General features: G+C 41.3%; 1 protein-coding gene across 2 annotated transcripts in view; it reads left to right on the top strand.

Moving 5' to 3' along the window:
• fbn1 (fibrillin 1) overlaps positions 1 to 12,917 on the top strand; it is a 70,631-nt gene that overhangs the window by 38,054 nt on the left and 19,660 nt on the right. For both annotated transcript variants that reach the window (XM_061670876.1, XM_061670877.1), the window contains exons 33-44: positions 7,121 to 7,243; positions 7,447 to 7,569; positions 7,666 to 7,791; positions 9,188 to 9,310; positions 9,394 to 9,516; positions 9,596 to 9,763; positions 10,313 to 10,381; positions 10,459 to 10,584; positions 12,077 to 12,199; positions 12,353 to 12,511; positions 12,597 to 12,668; positions 12,791 to 12,916. In XM_061670876.1, the coding sequence (XP_061526860.1) occupies positions 7,121 to 7,243; positions 7,447 to 7,569; positions 7,666 to 7,791; positions 9,188 to 9,310; positions 9,394 to 9,516; positions 9,596 to 9,763; positions 10,313 to 10,381; positions 10,459 to 10,584; positions 12,077 to 12,199; positions 12,353 to 12,511; positions 12,597 to 12,668; positions 12,791 to 12,916 (1,461 nt within the window). The remainder of the gene's footprint in view (positions 1 to 7,120; positions 7,244 to 7,446; positions 7,570 to 7,665; positions 7,792 to 9,187; positions 9,311 to 9,393; positions 9,517 to 9,595; positions 9,764 to 10,312; positions 10,382 to 10,458; positions 10,585 to 12,076; positions 12,200 to 12,352; positions 12,512 to 12,596; positions 12,669 to 12,790; position 12,917) is intronic.

Raw genomic sequence — 12,917 nt, 5'->3', positions numbered from 1 at the left:
CGAGTGACACGCTCAGAGCCGTTTCTTTGGCTGATGAACTCAGCCACAGGAGCTGGAGCCAAATCATGCAGCACTTTACAAATCAAATTGAAATCTGCAAATATGTGAAGACTGTCCCAGTTTAAAAGACTGCCTTTTTTAAAAAAAATTGCACAGTGATGATAGTGCCTTGGTTTTTTATCCATCACTTTAATTACTTGTTTGTACAAAACTTCCAATGGTTTTTTTGCATTCTGACCAGCCTGGGACCAACTGGTTATGCAATAGTTAAAGTGACTAAGAATCATTGAATGCAAGTACATTTTTGCGGCTTCAGTTGACATTTCATTTCGAATTGCACGAAGATTGGCAAGGTTTAATTTGATATTTTTACACAATTTGTCAATATGGGCTTTAAAGGAAAGCTGCGAATCTATTATTAACCCAAGATATTTGTATTGGCTGACAATTTGCATTTTTTCTCCATTTTTCTCCATTAACAAGTATGTCGGGGTCAGGTGATTTGTTTTAGTGAAATACATGCCTACAGTTTTAGAAACGTTTAGCTGTAGACAGCACTCCTGCAACCACGTTGTGACACAGGACATTGTATTAGTGAGTTTAGCAGCAATAGTATCTTTGGAGCGACCATGAACAAAGAAAACCGTGTCGTCTGCATACATTACGCACTCGGCTTCAGAGCAAACAGTGGGCAAATCGTTGATATAAAGACTAAATAAAAGGGGGCCTAATATTGATCCCTGAGGGACTCCAGAGGTTAGCCTAAGAGACTCTGATCTGCAGTTGTTCACTGTGTTCGGTCATGCAGATATGATTCAATCCAGCTCACAGCTTTGCGAGAGAAGTTACATTTTGAGAGCTTGGTAAGAAGAACAGAGTGATTTACTGTATTGAAAGCTTTCCTGAGGTCCAAGAACACCGCCCCTACAACTCCACCCTTGTCGAGAGAAGATTTTATTTTCTCAATGAAGAGGCATGTAGCCATTTCAGTGGAATGCTTGGATCTGAAGCCAAACTGCACGGCGTGGAGAGAGAGGGGGAGCTGCTGATTAAATAATGGGCAATCTGCTCTGACACCCATTTTTCTGCAACTTTGGAAATGGCCGGAAGAATGCTTATAGGTCGGTAGTTATTCAGACAAGTTGAGTCGCCGGATTTAAAGACAGGGGTGACGATAGCAGATTTCCAGGCCTTTGGAAAGTGACCAGATGAAATTGAAAGATGAATGATTGAGGCAATAGGAGTAGCAAGAGTTGAACCGAGATCTTTGAGCATGCTCGTGTCCATTCCAAAAACATCCTTTGCCTTAGATGGTTTGAGTGAATGAATGAAATCGATAACTTTGGTCTCAGTAATATTTGTAATAGTAAAGAACTGCGTTGCAGACAATGCAGGGTATTCCTTCCTTTGTTTTACTGCAAACGTAGAAGAGATTTCTGACACAGATTCAATGAAGTCGTTTTTAAAAGCATCAGCCGTCACTTGAGGTTCCGTCGGGATGTTTTCCATTTCATTGAATTTGCATTAGTTTTGTTTTGTTATTTGGTGTATCACCCAATAGTTTTTGAATATAATTCCAGGTTATTTTTGAATTTCCCTACGCACTATTCAAAGCAGTCATGAAAAAAATCAGCTTTAGATTTTCTTATTTCTTTCACTACCCTATTTCTCAGTGAAATAAAGTGCTGTCTATTGTATCCTGATTTGACCGACAACTTCAAGGAATGATCGCGTTCTTTCATCCGTTTCAGAATAAATGTGTTTCACCAAGGAAGGCCATTCTTTCTAGCTTTTAGTTTAATTATCTGTGTAAATTGTATAATCATTTCTTGTATTTTGTTGGCAAATTTAGAACAATCCTCATCTAAATTTTTACCAGCGAGTAATACATCCCAGTTTACTTCTTGGATAGAATCTTGGAAATTTTGTTGTTCATGCTTTGGTATCCTATTGGATTCAGTGGCGGCCAAGGGTTTGAAGCGCTTTTTATAAAATTTTCTTGTGACCATTATAAGATTGGGATCAGACAATCCTGTGAGCATAGTGTATGGCTTCACGATCCTTTCTGGCCTTTTAGTAAAAGCTAGATCAATCTGAGTTCGGGTGGAGTTTGTAATTCTCGTAGGGCCATTAATTACCTGAGTCATATCCATATCATCCATGACCCTTTTCAATTTTTTTCCTAACTTTGTTAACTTCCCAATTAACATTTAGGTCACCCATTAGTATCACCTCTTTCGCAAGATTGAGTTGTTTCAGTAAAATCTCCAGCTTTTCATAAAAAGCGGCATTTGATGAGGGAGCCCTATAAATAACTCCAAGAATAAAAGACATTTGCTGACAAAGAAACAGTTAGTCCGAGAAATTCGAATCCATTCTCATCTGTAACATGTATTTCATTACAATTAAAAGTGTCCTTGGCATAAATCATAACACCTCCTCCCTTAGAACCCTGTCTGTCGTTTCTAAACATTTTATAACCAGGTACAGATAGTATTGCTGAGGGCGAAGATTCATGGAGCCATGTGTCAGAGAGGCAGAGGAAGTCAATATTTGAGTCAGTGAGAAGGTGATTGACCTGATCACTGTTCGTTACATCTGTGATGTTGTGACGCCAGTCACCAGCGATTTCAGTCAAACCAGTGGCCAACAGTCAGCTGCTCACAAAAGGTAGTTGCGGAACCCAGCACACTGCGTCACACTTAAGTCTGTTTCTGCCTCGTCGCTCAGTATGTGATGGGTCCAAGATTACTGTTTCATGTTGTCATGTTGTCAGGAACACATTGTTTTGTTTCGGTGGCGAGCCAACCCTAACTAGTTCCTGGTTATGAAACTCCGCAAAATGTGACACGTAAGTTCGTTTCCCGTTTTAGTATGAGCTCTATGTAAGTTGTTAGAAGAATGAAACTATTTAGTTTCATTTTCATTCTGCCAAGTCGTGTCCAATTATCCAAACGGGTATTGTAGATACAGTAATTGTCAGTAAAAATATATCTTTTTTTACTTTTTCATTTTGTACTAAATTATATTGCAGAGTCTGTACTTTTTTACTTTTACGTAAGTACAGGAACTGAACTACTTTTACCAGTCTTTTCTCACATAGTCTGCAATATGCCAGCGCGTCCACCATATTAGCAAATCTGCCTGTGAACTAATGGAAGTAAATGTACTTCATAATTTCATCACGCAACAATTTACAAAGTGCACAAAGTTAATGTAAAGATTCTCTATCTAAGATGACAAAAAAACACAGACATGTAAGTTGTATTTTTCAGTAGTTTTCATGAGCTAATTTAGCATTTATTTTATAAGCCAGTTAACAAGGTTAGCAAAGCTATGCGAACATGTTGTGTTGATCGCATAAAGGCCTTACTTTAGAAAACAATTAAAATGGTTGCGGCAAGTTATCAAAATGGGCATTGTTTATTCTGTAATTGACAATAAGCATTCATAATACTTAATAATAATAGTACGTTTGCACTTACATACATTTCTGAGTCTGTATTTTTAGTTAGTTAACGCAGTACTTCTTTTTTTCTTTTCTTACAAAATGACATCTGTACTTCTACTTAAGTACACACTCTGAGTACTTTTGCCACCTCGTCCTGTCAAAAAATGAGGAAGTGGGGGAGGGGGAAAAACAAAAGTTGTGTTTTTGGTTTGGGTGAACAGCAGGTGTAACGGTGAAGAATGTCTGGCTAACCAGAAGTAGTTTTCGCATTACTCACCATCATCTGAGAACACATGGACGATCTAAGACACACGTGCGCGTGCACGCGTACACACGAATGCACTTAATGACATCATCAACAGGAGCAGCGATTCTCTCGTTCAAGTGCATATATGACATCGCACCGTTGTTTATATCTTTGCTGCTCTTTCATTAGGGTGAGTTAAACATTACGTGATAGTTGGAAGAACTCTGCAACATGTAATCACTCCAGAACACAAATACAAAGCCCATCCGGCCCGGTAGAGTTTAAACCCGCTGCTCGTCTCGTCTGAGTGAAGTCTGATTTACGATGACGCTTAAAAGACTGCTGGAGAGGACCAGTTGATCTGATCCGGCCTCTCACCTTGCTAAAAACGAGTCAGACGCACACTCGGCAGCACCACGTCTACCTTCGGACGCAAATAAACAAACTGTCTGATGTGTGATTAAAAGGAGCTACACGCAGACTGGCTTTCAAGAATCCCTTTAGGATATCCAATACAGCCACTTCTGATTCACAGTTTGGGAACTTGAGCTTTGGACTATCGCAGGACCGTGACACTAGTTTCTTGTTTGCGAAGAAAACCTGATAAGGATTACAGAAGCAAATGCACAGGAATTAAAAGAGAAAAGACGTACATTTTCTGAAATCCGTTTCATTATTTGGGGTACATTTATTTTTGTAATATTATATATCATGGATGACTTCCACCTCACAGTTCTGAGGTTCCGGGTTCAAATCCGGCCTCCCTTTGTGGAGTTTGCAAGTTGTCCCCGTGCCTGCGTGGGGTTTCTCCAGGTACTCCGGGTTCCTCCAAAAATTCCAAAAACCTGCATGGTAGGTTAATTGACGATTCTAAATTGTTCATAGGTACGAATGTGAGTGTGAATGCTCGTTTGTCTATATGTGCCATGCGATTGGCTGGCAACCAATTCAGGGTGTACCCCGCCTCTCGCCCGAACACGGCTGGGATAGGCGCCAGCGCACCCTCGACCCGAGTGAGGAGAAGCGGTTCAGAAAATGGATAGATGGAAGTCAAACAAATATTTGCACAGTTTGGTGAATTCTGACTGCACATGCCAAATTGGATGTAAGACTGATGGTCCTATTAGCTGTTTTCTTTTTTTTAAATTAGATTTTGAGAAAAAGTTCCACGCCCAAAAGTATTCATACCTTTTCTCAATACACGCATACAAGGCCAATGTTCTAAATGTGTAGTTGAGTAAAATACTGTGGAATAAAAGAATAGCAGAATAGAAGTTACCAGGACTCTTTTGAATGTTGCAGAAAATGACATTCCCTTCAAATAGTCCGATTAGTGATAAGAGATGAATCATTTTCAAAACAACAATGGCAATGGCAAATCATCTTCATGACTTGGGCCTTAACGGTACATCCATTACAGGTGTGACACACACACACACAATCAGACAGGAGTCGACGAGTTATACTTTACATTGGTACCTTGACTTACCAATGCCCTGATTTGTATTTATTTATTGATTTTTTTTTCGTGATGTTAACATACATATATTTTGGTGAGTTATGCATGTAGATGTCAGCCACTCGACTCTCAAGATAAGTACACCAATAAATGATCTTGTCATGATGTGTGGAAGTCACCGCGGTCTTGGTCAAAATGTCTGGTCCTGCCATAGATGGTAGCTTCGCTTAGTCATGAGTCGCCAATTGCCGTGCACGAATGAGGATTATTGACATCTGGTCAAGCTGTTGATGACGTTGCCGCCGTGATAATGTGTCAGCTGTATCCCACAACACTGAAAGCCACAGTGTTGTGTCCGTGACTTGGTTCATTTGTTGTATTTATGGGTGCTTAGGAGTTGATTGGAAAGTTTAGATGGGTGGAGATGTCCTATTGCTGGTTTACAAACTGGGTGGTATTTTCGCTGTTGTAGAGAATATCAAGATGATGTGTCAAGCTAGCTGACTTTTCCACCACAGGTGTTACTGCAGTGCCATAATAGCAAACATTTTTACTTTCAGACAGGATGTGAAGCTGGCACAAACCAGCTGGCAGATTTCTCTCCGTTTCCCCTTTGTTGCCCATCATCTGTCAAACATTTGCCCAGTTAAATGGAACCTCATCCCTGACACCAGCTGTGGCCGTGGCACACACTTCTTGCCTTGTTTGTGTTTTATATTTCCACATGAGAATGGGTTCCTGTTTAATGTGCTGTCTAACATCAAAGCTTTGATGGAAATTATATTTAATTCCTTCTGTAATCCAGGGAGATTTATTTGCTCCCAGCCCTCATATTAACCCCATCATCAAATGCAGTGTAAATAAGACATACTCTGTTTTAGGGGAGACTTTAAACCAGCAGAGCTGAGCTCTAATTGACACTGTTTTGAATTACTACCCTCAAAACGAGTTTGTCTCATAAGTACTAACATCTTTGAGTTGGAAAACAAAGATACCGTCAATGTACACTCCCACACACACTTCGCAGACTTCAGTCAAAAAACGAAGTCATGCCATATCACCAATGACATCTATTTATATTTATATTAGCGCATTTATTTCAAGCGGCCTGTTCTAAATCCCACTGTTTGGGATCTCATCTGGGCCCGAGTGTCTAGGGTTTTTTTTTTTTTTTTTTGTCTAGGTGTTTTTTGTTGTTTCAGATAAGCTGTCATTAAAGCTGGACAGTGGAACCTCTAACGTTGAACACAGTATGCTCTTTGACTTCAAATTGGGACGTTTTCGCATAGTAAATAATAGGAATAGAAATTTGTCGCAGGATCAGAGTTTCGCTGTCATAAGATATATATATATATATATTTGTTTTTTTTTTTAAATTATTTGTATTTTTTATTTTCTTACCTGTAACAGGGAATGTTTTAAGTAACATTGAAAGTCCCTCCATGTAAAGTGAAAATAAATAGGGCTTCTACATTTCACGCACCACAGAGAGGAGTGTTGTTAACAACCCTGCCAAATTTGTATGATTAAAAAATAAATAAATAAATACGCCCGGTATATCAAATGAGGCTACAAATTCATGTAGCCTGCCAGCCAGCCTAAAATTCACTCTCCTTGTCCACATGCTGGCTGGCGAGTCTTTTAATAAATGTTTTCAAGTTGGGCTCTTATTTTTTTTTTTAAATCTCCCGTGAAGGAATATTTGTAGTTGAAGAAATGTACAGATGGGCTCAGATTGAATTCAGGCTTATTGTTCACTATCTAGGCTTCAATTGCAGAAAGGCGTTTTGTCATCACTTCTTGGATAAAGGAGGTCAGCCAAAAGGTTTTAGTTCTGCAATTTCCCTCTTGCAAATGAAATCCACGGAGATCTATAGCGTGAAAACACCCACTGGAACGAAACATCATTTCAAATCATTAAACCATGACGTTAATATCCATGTATTTCTCCTCTCTTCGACAGATATCAACGAGTGTGAAATTGGAGCGCACAACTGCGACAGACACGCAACATGTACCAATACAGCAGGCAGCTTCAAATGCAACTGTGCTCCCGGGTGGATTGGTGATGGCATCAAATGCGCAGGTAACCCACACATGACACACTTGCGGGATAAAAAAATGCGGGTTCTGCAAATGCAGACATACCCATAGATACAATTCCATCATATCTTTTAGTAAAAGAATGTCATTCATTCAAATGTTTCTTTTCCTTCAAAAAAGAAAAAGACTGCCTCACTGTGCACGAATCTGAATGTCGTACGATGTTTGGATGTTTTTCATGTTAAGACTTGGATGAGTGCTCCAATGGGACCCACATGTGCAGCAACAACGCCGAATGTCTCAACACCATGGGCTCATATCGATGCGCATGCAAGGATGGATTTTCTGGGGACGGCTTCTACTGCTCAGGTCCCACATGCGAGCCAGAAGCCCGACTCACATTACCAACGTGATACATTATTGTGTGTTCTCAGGCTGTCTGTTTTGTGTGACCTCCAACTGCAGACAGTGACGAGTGTGCAGACAACGGTAACCTGTGTGAGAGTGGCCACTGTCTCAACATGCCCGGCGGCTACCGCTGTGAATGTGACATGGGCTTCATCCCCACCGCTGATGGGAAGGCTTGTGAGGGTAAGACAAGAGCCAGATGATCCTGGTTTAAAATAGTCTCGTCATAGTTTTCTCCGCTCGGAAAAGAAATCCAGCAAAACAGATGCTGTATTCAAATGGGACTCATGAGGTATTGGAATGGGGCATGATTAGTCATGCACAAATTAATAGATTCATTTGAATCGATTCACTTGCAGCCATATGAAAAAAGTAACCTACTTAAAAAAAAAAAAAGATGAAAAGGGTATCTTGTCATTCCATCATAACATCTGTGAGTCAAGAAATGATTGATCAACTAGCAACAAAGCATTCTTAAATATGTGGCTAGTATGTGACAATTTTGTTTGATTATTGCAGACAATGCCAAAGCAACAAATTACATACGATTGTGTAAACAGTGATTGAAATGTTGTCGGTAGGACAGTAAGTCCCAAAATATGTGGGGAAGGGAGGGCATCTGGTCACCTTGTGTTTACTCTTCACAGTTCATGACCATGATTAGAACATAAACAGCTAATATTCAAACTATTGAGGTAGTAGACGATTGCACGTAGACAAGTTGACCTTAACAATTGTCGTGCGATGAACACAATAACAACAGGGAGCAGATGACCGTGATTCATACATTCAGCAACAAGTTTCAGGATCGACCGGTAATTGAATGAGGAGACTGATGTCATTGTGCGATTGTGTCAGACATCCTGAGATAACCTTTCTTGTCCTTCCTTTCCTACGAGGTCATTGTATGAAATCTTTGTCACACGTCTCGAGTTAAGTATGAGGTGTGTCAGAAAAGTTCCAGGACTGGTGTCGCAAGCGATATATTTCAACCCCAAACTGCGTGTTTTCCTTTTCAACGCGGGACACACCATCAACCGGCACGTCGACACCGCAACGTGCCTGCTCACATTGCACCGAGCATCTGACAGTTCCTTGCCAAGAAGAACATCACCAGGCTGGAGCAAACTCTCTACTCACCCAACCTGGGTCACAGTGATTTTTTTTTTTTTTGTTTAAATTCTCCCCACCCCCCTCTTTCCCATGCTCATGGACTCATCTAAGGGAACTGTTTTGAAGATGAACTGAGAAAATGCATGAGACCACAGGGGGATTAGTTGGAAGGGGAAAACGTTTGGATTTGAATTATATCTTTTGTTACACCAGTCGTGGACGTTTTCTGACATGCCTTGTTTATGTTCATATCAATTTTTCAAATTTGTTTTCCTTTGCCCCTGAAGTGTCAATCTGGAGGAGACACGAGAGAGGCCTCCACTTCCTATTGCAGGCTGACAATTTTCCACCCGAGATCCCAAAATCCACAAATCCCCCAGACCTGGGCCTCCTCTACCTCTCTCTTGTACTACCTCGTCATCATTTTCATTGCTACTCTCCTTGTCCGTTCCTGTCTCTTTCACAGACATAGACGAATGTACCTTCGCTGACATCTGTGTTAATGGACGGTGCAAGAACATTCCAGGCCTTTTCAGATGCGAGTGCATCATTGGTTATGAGCTGGACAGGAGTGGGGGTAACTGCACAGGTATGACGATGATCATTGCCTATTTTCTCATGTATTTATGTAGAAATGACACTTTTGAATTTGTTTTACATTGTCTTCCTTAGATATCAATGAATGTGCAGATCCAACCATTTGCATTAATGGGATTTGTGTTAACATCCCCGGAAGCTACCATTGTAACTGCCCCAATGACTTTGAGCTTAACCCCACACGGGTGGGATGCGTAGGTGAGATGCAAAAGCCCTTGACATGTTCATGACTATTTTCGGACAATATACTGATGTGACTGTTTTTTTGCCCAAACAGACACTCGCTCTGGAAGCTGCTACCTGGAGGTGCGCACTCGAGGAGACTCATCGGAGAGCTTGGACTGCTCCAATGAGGTTGGAGTTGGGGTTTCTAAGGCATCATGTTGCTGTTCTCAGGGCCACGCGTGGGGAAATCCGTGCGAATTATGCCCGCCTCTCAACACAAGTGGGTCAACAAGTCCTTTCATTATACTTGTCACTTCATATTGCCAACTGCGGATATTGTGATTCCGTTTGAGGTTTGCAGCAGCTTGTGGGATTGCAGTGAGGATGTCAACCCCCCCATGAACAAGAAAAATTGTACGCGTTAGGCATCGGACCGGTCAGGGACAGTTCGCTGTTTTGGCTGACCCGTCACAGGAAGTGAACAAATTTGCTCATTAGAACCCTTGAATCACTTGAAGTCATTTTCCTGTTATTATTACTGTCAGCAGAAATATCAGGCAGGCCTGGATAAATGTTCTCATTCAGTACTCTGCCCACATTCAGGATTCTGACTGACTCCTGAAGATGTGGGTGTGTGTTAACCATAATTGGTGTCACTGATAAAAATGCAACTTGTGTGAAAATTGTAAGCAGACGGTCTGTAACCTTATCGGGAATGTTTTCTTTCCGGGCATAAGTATCTTTTATTATAAAACTAAACTAAAACTCTGCCAGAAGTGCCCCATGTCTGTTTGTTGACGTGTTTATCATTTGTCACTGTGCCCCGCAGGCGAGTATAAGGTCCTGTGTCCCGGTGGCGAAGGCTTCAGACCGAACCCCATCACAGTCATTTTGGAAGGTCAGATGACAGCTTTTGAGTGGCAGTGACTCCAGCACAGAAATCCCACCCTCATTGTCATTTTTCTTCTCTGACAGACATCAATGAGTGTCAGGAACTGCCTGGCTTGTGTCAGGGAGGAGAGTGCATCAACACCTTTGGGAGCTTTCAGTGTGAATGTCCAAGAGGTTTCACGCTCAACCAAGATACGAGAGTCTGTGAAGGTAAGATGACGATGCACCAAACACGGAAATCGTCAATGGACTCCACGCATCTCCAGAATCACTACTTTTCAGCAAATTAGAAAACAACAACACGCCATCTTGCTTGTGTTACCAAGCAATGCATTGTTTAAGTTTGTGCTATACCTTATATTGCTGCCATATACAGTTGTGCACCAACATCAACACAACACAACTCCAAAATCATGTGAACCGCTTGTTTAATACGCTAAAAAACTGTCATTGATTAAAATGCTAGGACATGCCCGCCAGCACCAGCCGTTCACATGACACGCAGACAAAATCAAACGACTGTGGTTACATTCCAAATTCTTTTTCAAAGGTCTTAGAGCCATGAGTGACGTAAAACAATAGCCTGACTAAGCTGTGTGAGGCAGAAATGAATCTGCACGCAAACCTACGTTCGTGGCTGACCTATCCCTAACTCCGTTACACTTAACCATCTTTAACATCATAGGCCTAGTCAAATGTATCTGTGCTAACTATTTGCACTTGTTATTGTCTACAAAAAACATCCGGACTTTCAATCCAGAGGTGACAAAGTGCTGCACGGCTCACGCAGAGGGAGGGAAGAGGCGGAGGGTTCAAGAAAGTTAGATTTACTCTCAGTAACAGACGAAATATGGACAGACCAATCATTTCGATTTGTGGGAAGAAAAAAACAAAAAAAAAACACACATATTTGGACATACAAGGTTTCTGCCTGACAGCTACAAAACAAAAATACAGATTTCTCTCTTGCATGCATGCAAGCTAAAACTCACCTGGAGGGAATGAGGTAGGAACCCAATAATATTCACATTGACAGGTTCATTATAACTTATTATTAGAAGAATTCCTGGCCACAACAATAAGAATGGAAATTTGGGCTTTGAGTCGGATTGGGTTCCCTAGTGATGAGTTTTTAAAAGGGTCATGAGTGTTGTTATTGTCATGACATGCTTTGTAAGGTTTGGACTGTGTTAAACAGAAGAGATTTTGGTGTGCTCAGCGGGCTAGTCTATTGTAGCCTCAAGTTAGTATAACCACTGGCAGCCACGAGGACAAAGTTACAAAGGTGCGGCAGTCAGGTTTGTTTCTTCAACTTTTAATCTTCTTTTCCTGCCCATGCTGACTTGCAAATGATCCGATTTCACTCAGCTCTCTCTGGAACCACAAATGTTTTTCACAAATACAAAATCATTTTCCTCAACTTTTATTCCCTGAAATACTGCCTGCGCGCAGACACTCGGTCTTTTTGCTAAGCCAGGCTAACCGTCTTAAAAATGGAAGACAGATGTGGCATAGCTTTGAAATGAATCTTACCTTACACCAGAAAATGAGTGAAAAATGAGGAAGCAAATGCATTCATTGTATAAAACTGTGTGAAATTGTGAACTTAAAAGGTGTAGAGTATCAAACATCGTGCCGTAAAATGCTTATCTTCTCAAGTAGTGCGTAAATAATATGAATCAAATGATCTTTTTGGGCACAGATATCAACGAGTGTGAGCGTCCAGGAATCTGTGGGCCAGGCCAGTGCTACAACACCATCGGAAACTACACCTGCATCTGCCCCGTGGACTACATGCAAGTCAATGGAGGCAACAATTGCATGGGTATGTGTGCATGCCGCACGCGTGAAATGAAATGGTCGTCCTTTTAAATTCAACATGGACAGTCACCTTTAACATCTGTACTCAGTATCAAAGACTTGTGTCTTAAATCGTCTTTCCACAATCGGTTTTTCACGATTTTGCCATCACTTACAGATATGAGGAAGAGCTACTGCTACAGGAACTTTTATTCGGACAACAGAACATGTGACGGAGAGCTAACCTTCAACATGACCAAAAAGAAGTGCTGCTGCGCGTACAACATTGGCCGTGCGTGGAACAAACCCTGCGAGGAGTGTCCTGTGCCCAGCAGCAGTGAGTTGCCATAGACTCACTCCACTCACAATCATGACCACACAAAAAGAATGGGTGAAAATAAAGTCAACTCTTCTCCACTCAGATCAGTTTGCCATCCTGTGTGGCAGTGAGAGACCAGGATATTATATCGACATCACCACCGGACGTGTTATTGGTAATAATAGCTGAACGATTACAATTGAGCTGGGTCGAACTTTGACTCGAAAGCCCTCGCTGCAAACCTTTTGTGAGCAGTGTATGATAAATACTGTATGTTAATCCCGCTGCTTGCACTAGATATTGACGAGTGCAGGGAAATCCCAGGCGTGTGTGAGAATGGAGTATGCATCAACATGATCGGTAGCTTCCAGTGTGAGTGCCCCATCGGCTTCATCTACAATGACAAGCTACTCATTTGTGAAGG

This window comes from Phycodurus eques, chromosome 2, assembly GCF_024500275.1.
Source record: "Phycodurus eques isolate BA_2022a chromosome 2, UOR_Pequ_1.1, whole genome shotgun sequence".
Lineage (NCBI taxonomy): Eukaryota > Metazoa > Chordata > Actinopteri > Syngnathiformes > Syngnathidae > Phycodurus > Phycodurus eques.
The sequence above is the reverse complement of the archived record's forward strand: the minus strand, read 5'-3'. Positions and strand labels throughout refer to the sequence as shown.